This window comes from Dendrobium catenatum, unplaced genomic scaffold, assembly GCF_001605985.2.
Source record: "Dendrobium catenatum unplaced genomic scaffold, ASM160598v2 fragScaff_scaffold_1398, whole genome shotgun sequence".
NCBI classification, from domain to species: Eukaryota; Viridiplantae; Streptophyta; class Magnoliopsida; order Asparagales; family Orchidaceae; genus Dendrobium; species Dendrobium catenatum.
The window spans coordinates 744,021-752,793 of NW_021319860.1; the positions used below are offsets into that span (position 1 = coordinate 744,021).

The following is an 8,773-nucleotide window of genomic DNA, read 5'->3' on the forward strand; positions in this document are numbered from 1 at the left end:
CGCTCCTCCTGGTCCTCCGCCTGGCATCTCATGATGCGCCAGCTCGCCCCTTCCACCCCTTCCGGCTCCTACTCCCGCCCTTCCTCCCCCTTCCCCTCCGTCCCCGCCCACTACCTCACCTCCCGTCCCCTTCGCCTCCACCTCTACGCCGCCTTCTCCTGCCCTTGGGCCCACCGCACCCTTCTCGTCCGCGCCCTCCGATCCCTCGAATCGCTCATCCCCGTCTCCCTCGTCGTCCCCGGCAGAGACGGATTATGGGAATTTGAATCTCCTGATTACCCCGGTGGCTGCCGCACCTTAAGAGACGTATACGCGCTTCGGCCCGGCGGGTATGATGGTCGGTCGACAGTGCCGATGCTTTGGGACTCGGAGCTTAGAAACGTCGTCTGCAATGAAAGCTATGGCATCGTCGAGTTCTTCAACGCGCTTGATTCTGGCGGGGATGATCTCGCGCCGGATCACCTCCGGCGGCAGATTGAACATTGGAATGCGATCGTTTATCCCAAGATTAACAACGGCGTTTACAGGTAGGTAGATGCGGGTAAACGCAGTCTGTTCTAATCTAGTTGTTTAACATCCATCATAAGGTAGTCTTATTATAAAATAAAAATCAAGTTGAGTTCATCACAGAACCCAGTTTCTTTTTTTCATATTCGGCAGATGCGGGTTCGCGCAGAGCCAGGAGGCCTACGACGCCGCCGCTTCCGAGCTCTTCGCCGCCATGGATGCGATCGAGGAGCATTTATCTTCTTCCCGCTACCTCTGCGGCGATACGCTCACATTAGCAGACGTGTGCCTTTTCACCACACTGATCCGCTTCGATCTGGTGTACAACGTCCTCTTCAGGTGCACAAAGAAGAAGCTGGTTGAGTACCCTAACCTCCATGGATATACACGAGAGATATACCAGATGCCTAAGGTTGCAGATACTTGCCATTTCGGCGCCATCGTCGATTCGTATTATGGGACTCTGTTCCCCTTGAACCCTAGCGGCATTCGTCCCCTTCTCCCCGATTCTGCTTCAGAGGCCGAATTGCTTTCCAAGCCGCATAATAGAGAATATCTTTCTTCGACACGCAGAGATCCCTTGCCACAAGCTGCTTGATTTTTCTACAAGGAGTAGCCATTTGCAGAGCTTGCGGATTGGTCTGTTTTAAATAAAGAGATCACAATGAAGGTAGAGATGCTAATTAATAATTATGTAAAAACTTGTTGGAGTTTAATTAATGAAATTTGAATACAAATTGTGTCAGGTTTAGCTTGATAAAAGCTCTATAAAGATCAATTTTAAAATCATTAAATTTATTTTGAAATTAATATGGTAAAAATTCCTCATATGTTATATTAATTTAAAAAAAATTAAATAATTATCATATTCTTCTTCATATAATTTGTATACTATGTTATCATATAATTTTTTATGAATACCAGGTGGCATATTAGTTTTAAGTTTGAATTAAAATATAATTAATATATATATAATTTAGTTTAAATATATTTAACCTAATATTTAGTATAATATTGTGGATATATCATTTATTAAACAACTAAATCTCAAATTAAAAAATTATGATGATATTCTTCCATTAACTCGTGAACTATTTTATTTAGTTTCAAACTTGAATTCACATCACATCAAATTGATTAATTCGTTAGTAACATATTTAGATATATACCACCTATATATTTCATAATTGTACAATTTAACACATTTAAATATTTTAATTTATATTACATACCACTTATAATTCATTTCATTTAAATACTAGTAGATAATAGATTATTATTAAAATAAATAAAAATAACATGGTATGTAATATTAAAAGCTATAAGTATTAAACTATATAAATAGAATGATATAAAATGATATATATCTAAATTTACTCTTATAATTTTAGATTTATTTGATACAACTTTCTATTGCTTCTTAAAGCAAATGATTTAGTCAAAAATTTATTTTTGTATTAAAAATTTACTTTATAAAATTAGTAAGAAAACTATCATAAAAAAAATCTCGGTTTTCTGACAATTTAGATTCATTTGAAGACAATATAATTACAAATTATTAAAATTATTTAAAATTATTATAAATATTTTATTTAAAAAATAACAATTTTGTGCTTATAAAAAATAACTTCATCAAATAAACATTATAAAAACTAACAAAAGATAATATCAAACGGAAGTATTACATAAGAGTGGAAAAAACGAGAAAACTGCCCCCAAACAATCTTTCAATAATGGACCAATTTTTGATCATATTGAAACTACTGCCTCAGAACATTGTTAAAAACTATTGAAAAGACCATGCCGCTGTACATGAGATTTTTCATCAACACAAACTACCTGATGTTCAAAATGCCTTAGTTCTTCCGCACCATTAACTGTTAACGAATTCCAAAAACATCTATTTTCCTTCGAATACCAAGCACCATAGAAATCCAAATATCTGATAGGGGGAGCAAAAAGTTGGTCCACATTGCAGGCAATTAAATCAAAGGATGTCAGCTCAATTTTAAATTCTGGGCAACTTGCCGGAAGTTCACTTTGAGCCTGCAAGCTTCTGATCTAGTAGCCTCATGTGAACCCAGCCCAGTAAGGAAGCAATTAAGAGAAATGTAAGGAAAACTCAGTGAAGGAAGCTGTAACAGAAATTTAATGAAAGTTCAAAGCATGGAAACCTCGTGTTAACTCTAACCATTCATAGAGGAGCAAATGCAGGAAAGTTTCTAACATGTAGAACGATAATTTTATTTTCTGCTTTTGACGGCCGAACGCCGTTCAGAGACCAACCAGAATGTGCCACATCACCCCTTGCTCGATACCGCTGACGTGGCACATTGTGGTTGGTCTCCATACGTCGTTATGCATCCGATCTCCGCACAGAATAATTTCTCTTCAAATATAGAGTATATCTTTTCAATTGTAACATGGTTTCTTTTTGGCTCTTGAACCTTTCCTTTGTGATCTCTGGTTTCGATTTTTTTTTTGGGAGCAATGCAATGCATGAGGTTGTCCTGCCAATCCAGCAGTTCTTCGTTTCTACTTTTTTTTTTAAAGAAAAATAGGACTGGATGATGACTTGCTTTTGAAAGAATAAGTGGGAGAGCACCTATTTCTCAATTATCTGGAGTAATTTTTACATTGATTTTCTTACTCAAAATTTGCAGTCCCCTTTGTCAATTTTTTGCAAACATGAGATAAAACTTAGTCGTATTTATGTGATTTTCTTTTAAAAGCAATTGGAATACTTATGTGATTTGCCTCCAATTTGGTTTAGCTACTATTTCTGTTTTGTTTTGTTTCAGTGTTTTTTGACTTGCTGCTTAGTTGCAAGGGTGCCTTCAGGTTTATCAATCTCCTGAGTAACTAACTTTATCGTCAATGCTCTAATACCTTGATAGAAAACACTTGTGTTTGCAAGTATTCCTAACCCAAATTAGTAAAATTTCAGCAGTAAACTGCTGTCCACAGCAGCCAAACAGCAGGAATTCAGCAGAAAATAGGGAAACGGGAAGAAAAACACAATAATATGCTTGTATTTCACTAGAAAATCAAGGAAAACAGCAAAGATACACTTGATCCTCAATTCGAGAGGAGGATCGATCTCTCCCAAATCTCTAGACGCCGCTAGAGCCCAAAGAAAACCTAAATCTAAGCGATCTCAAATTTCAGCCAAATTCAAGATGATCAAATCCTAGAAAAATCAACTATTTAATGCATACAATTCAAAAAGAATTCCCTAAACAGTCTCTACAATCAATTTCCCTCCTAAACACCATTCAAAAACCTTCCAAAAAGGGCTCCGGTGGATTATGCGTGCGTGCGGCTTCCGCCCAGGCGAAACCAGTCGCCTGTTTCACAACTCGGCCGGTCCCTTGCGGACCGGCTGGACCGGTCTAACATACCTCAAATTGGGTCTATTTCAGTATTTTGTTTTACCAGCTAAAACAACTCGCCCTGATTCCATTGTTAGATTGCCTCCAATCTAAAATTTGTTTTTAGCGTTTACAACATCAATAATTTTGTGCCTTAGTTGTAATACGTTGGTTGATAGTTCTCTGGATTTTAATGGTTCCCATTCCAGTTGCCCTATGTTAAACTCTGTTAAACTCGGTAAAAAGAGAGATGTTGCAGTTCACCCCTTTACAGAGATGCAAGACAACGAATCAACAGAGAGAGGGCAGTAGGTTTGCATAACACAGAAATGGAGATGAGAGCCGAATCAACCGAGCATTAAAGAGGTCGACAACAAAGTCCTACATGGGGTCCTGGTTGGATACCCATTGGGTACCCATGCTTTACTTAGACGGGCTTCGCCCACCCACACCCACACCCACCCATGGTGACTTTCGGGATGCCGTACCACCTATGCCCACCCACTTTCCATGCTTGTTGAACGCAATCTACCACTAACTGATGGCATTGAGGCTTGTTGCCCTTTGCTCTAATTGCAAACTTTCAAGCCGCATATTAGAATTTACCGTAGTCGCAGCTATAGCGTGGTTAAGTGTTGCACACTAAATAGTGAGGATTAAAGTAATATAAGATATACATTGATTAACAATATAAATTGATTTATCCCTCAATGTTGAGTACCCACCTATACCCACCCACAAGGCCATGGGCGTACCCATACCCACCCATACCCATTGGGTATGAGTGGGTACATGGGTGGGTGTGGGTATGGGTACCCAATGTAGGGCTCTGGTCAACAACGGCAAGCAAGTGAACACAGTGGTAAAGATGAAGAGGGAGAGAGGGGAGACTAGCAAAGAGGAGATGGGTAGGATAATGAAGCCTAAGCATAGACATCTGATGGAAATACTGATTTCAGTATTTATTCGTTTCTACAAGCAAATCTCAATGCAACTGACTGTTCCAAGACAAAACACAAAACATGAAAAAGGGAAATTGAGAGAATGAGAACAATGTATTTATAGTAGATGCAGGAAAATGCAAAGATACAGGATCTTAATTCGAGAGAGAGACGCATCTCCATTCTAAATTTCGTTCTAGAGCCAGCTCCGAAACCCTATTGCAATCATCAAACATGAAAATGCCTAATCTCATCATACTTCTTAATAAATAAATTTCTGAATTGGTTTTCTCTCCTAAGCCGCCGCCCCTTCCTCTTTGATTTTCAAATGATGCAGCAAGTGGGCCCACTTGTGGGTGGCAAGATGTGAGGAAGGTGAATACCTCCGCTCTATTATGTTTGCTGGCCGGCTGGGCGGTTAGCTCTGTCCGCTACAACACCAGGCGCTCCCAAAGAATACCGTTGTCCTCAGGGAAAACAGGAAATGATGTTCATCCTCTCCGTTGGCGTTCACGTGGGCACTCGTAGTGCTGGAAGGTTCTCACTTGATCACCACTTCCTAGTTCCTCTTCTTTGGCGAACGCCATCAGTTCTAGGTCGAAACCCACCTTAAATCTCCGTCGGGTCAGCTGGTAGCATCGGGGTGGCTTAATAATCGACAATTGGCTCCTCACTGTGATCATGAAATGACTGGATTATGGTCGCCGTTGGTGGTAGCTTCAGTCGATACCAACTGCTCCTATTCTTCTCCACTTATGAGGCAAAGTACAGGGAGCAGCTTCTCATCCACTGTTGGCGGACTGTCTTCTGTTTATTACGGTCGGAGCTTTCAAATACATTTCTCCCCCACTACGAGCTGGATGTCCTCCATGTCTGCCGCTTGCCGCTTCATAATCTGCTTGAGGCCCTCAAGTAAAATGTCTCTTAATTCTTCCAGTACTTTATCCTCTCCTTCAGTACTCCTCTACTGAAGAGAGGGAGTACTACTACTCCAAAGCACCTAAGTGAGGAGGTCCGTTCGTCAACTTTGAATGGAGTCATCTGTGCAGCCGAGTGAAAAGATGTTGTACCAGTATCCGCAATGATATGCCACTTAGCCACAGCTTGGGCGTCTCCGACACAAAGCATCTCAAGTAAGGTCTTCCAAGCTCATATTTGCATCACGTCTTGGCCATCTGTCTGAGGGTGGTAGGGGTGCTCCTTCTAGAACGGTTCCCTGCAACTTGACAATTCCTCCAGAAATGACTAAGGAACACTTACCTTGTTGACACGATTGCCTCTAGTATCCCATGCAATCTGACCACCTCCCTGATGATGCTGAAGCTACTGTCATTGCGGTGTATGGATGTCGAGGGAATGAATGAAGCGTACTTGCTCAATCTATCTACCACCCAAGATCACTGTGGCGCTTTCTGAACGGGGCAGCCCATCTATGAAGTCCATGGATATCTCCTCCATACCTGTGCTATAATGCCACGGCTGTATAGTGCCCTGGCGACTTGCCAGATATTTATTCCTCTGACAGATTTCACTTGCACATCCTCCTCACATTCATCTGCATCCCTTCCAGTAAAGCTAACCGCCAGTCTCTCTGTATGTCTTTTGCACTCCTGAGTGGTCCCAACTGCGCTCACCATGAAATTCTTGAAGTAATTTTGGATGTGGAATCGAGGATCGGGGCATCACAAATCTCCCTTGATACAGCATGTCTGTCTCCTCCAATGAGTACCCTGGTGCTGACACCTTTTTTTTAGTAATTCTGCTGATCCTGTCCCAAATCTTCATCTCTAGAACTTTCTTCTTGATGGCCTCCCCAGTCAAGCATAAGAACGGATAGGGCCAATGCTTGCAGCTCTCACCATACATTCTGGATGGGGCATCTGCCGCCTTGTTCTCACTCTGGCCTATACTGGATCTCAAATCATACCTAATAACTTGGACACCACCTTTTGATGCTCCTTGTCACATCCTCTGCTCCAACAGGTATTATCAGGGTCCTCTGATCTGTCCTGAATAATGTCTCCCAGCAGGTAGGGCCGCCACTTCGGATGGCCACACGATGGCCATTAACTCCCTCTCATAAACTGATTTCAGCCGGGCTCTAGCAGTCAATACCTGGCTGAAATAGCAATAGGCCTCCGACTCTGCATCAGACTGCAGCCAAGTCCGTACCGGATGCATCAGTCTCCACAATGAAGGTCTGAGTGAAATCTGGCAAAGCTAAGACCGCACCTTGTAGTCATCGCCTTCTTCAATGTTCTCAATATGCTGATGTGGCTGCCTCCCCCCATAGGAAACTGTCTTTCACTGCTCAGTAAGCGGCCATGCTATGGAACTGTACCCCTTTACGGAACCTTATGTAGTACCTGTCAGTCCTAGGAATCCCCTCAGCTTCCTTCAGTTTTTAGGTACTGGCACTAGCATTGCTTCAATTTTGATATCTGCTGCCACCCCTTCTTTTGAAATCACATGTCCAAGTACTCTACACTATTTGTGGCAAAGCACATTTCTTTAAATTTAGCCCTCACTAGTCCTCCTGCCAGTACTCTAACACCTTTTTTAAGTGCTCCAGTGTGTCCTCCTCCGTCCTATGTAGATCGAAATATAATCAAAAGAAACTAACAGAACCATCTTGAGATAAGTTTGAAAACCCTATTCATCAAGGGCCTGGAAAGTCGCTGAGCGTTGGCTGAGAAAAAAGGCATTACAGAATCATAATGCGTATGAGTTCTGAAGCCGTCTGTGATACTCTCGTCTTCATCCGGATCTGATGGTAAGCCTATTCACGTCTATCTGCTAAAAATCACAGGTCCGTCAATTCACTAAGAGCTGTGATGCGGTAAGGAGACTTTCGGGACATCTCTTGTTGAGTGCTCTGTGTCACCATGAACGCCTACATCCTCTTCTTACCAACAGGCGTGACTAGAGCATGGGCTGACACTAGGTCTAATATTTCTTTGCTTCTAAACATTTCTCTAATCAACGTCAATCTATCCTTCTGGAACTGAGAGTAGGATCGGGCGTACGGCGAGGGTAATACCTCTCTCAAAACTAATGGCAATCTCCCTCTCGGTCGCTGCGTGCGTAACGCCCGACTGGTGAAAAACCTCTTGAAACTGCTGTAGTCAAAGGCTGATGGAGGAGGGTATGTCCCCTCCTCCCTCCAATTCTCGCTCCCATCCAGCTGTGCAGCTCCACTAATCCCTCCGCTGCTGACGAATGTCCTCACATAGTCAGAAGACTTAGGATTTTGGAAAGTCTGCATTCTTTGATTACACCTTGTTTCTCGTCAGCTCCACAGTGAGTTCCAATTAACCTTAGGTGTTCCCCAAAAGTTTGCAGCATTCATCGCCCAAGATGAATCTGTACTCCAAGCTCCAGGAACGAAACTCTTTCTTATTATATCCATGGATCATCAGCCGACTCCTGCAAATCCTGACTCTCTCCATCTTCCTGTGCCCATCATATAACAACTTTCCTACAGCCAGTGTGCACAATTCTCACTCCCAGTTGATATGATTGTGTGGAAATGGAAGTGTGAGTCGCTCCCACATCCTCAGCACAATCTATCCTTATTCTCCCTTCACTCATGGTGTGATTTGTGTGAATCCACATGAGTTCAGGGAAACCTATGCAGATCCAGTGTGCTTCTCCCACTCTCTCTGTTCTAGCTCACAATTCTCCTCAGTTTCCTCGTCATCGCAGACGTGAGACCTAAGAGTTTTGCACGATGCCAGCTGTGTGACTTTCATCGGCACGGAAACACAACCCTTAGCCTCTTCTCCTGCATCTCTTTCTCTGTCAGCCGTTTGAATTTGCGCCATTCTCACTCCCTCTGTTTTCACTTGCGCTCATCGCTCCTGCTATGGAGGACCTTTTGGGCTAGGTGGTGGTCGTCATCTCTGTAAGTCCCCCTGTGCTATATGTACGTTCCCGAGGTCCCTCTCCATTCTT

At 42.5% G+C, this 8,773-nt stretch overlaps 1 protein-coding gene across 1 annotated transcript in view; it reads left to right on the top strand.

Moving 5' to 3' along the window:
* The window catches only part of LOC110105579 (glutathionyl-hydroquinone reductase PcpF), a 20,500-nt gene extending 19,393 nt beyond the window's left edge, over nt 1-1,107 (top strand). The window contains exons 2-3 of the mRNA XM_028699833.1: nt 116-527; nt 661-1,107. Coding sequence (XP_028555666.1) covers nt 116-527; nt 661-1,105 — 857 coding nt within the window. The 3' untranslated portion in view covers nt 1,106-1,107. The remainder of the gene's footprint in view (nt 1-115; nt 528-660) is intronic.
* Nucleotides 1,108-8,773: the final 7,666 nt, after the last annotated feature.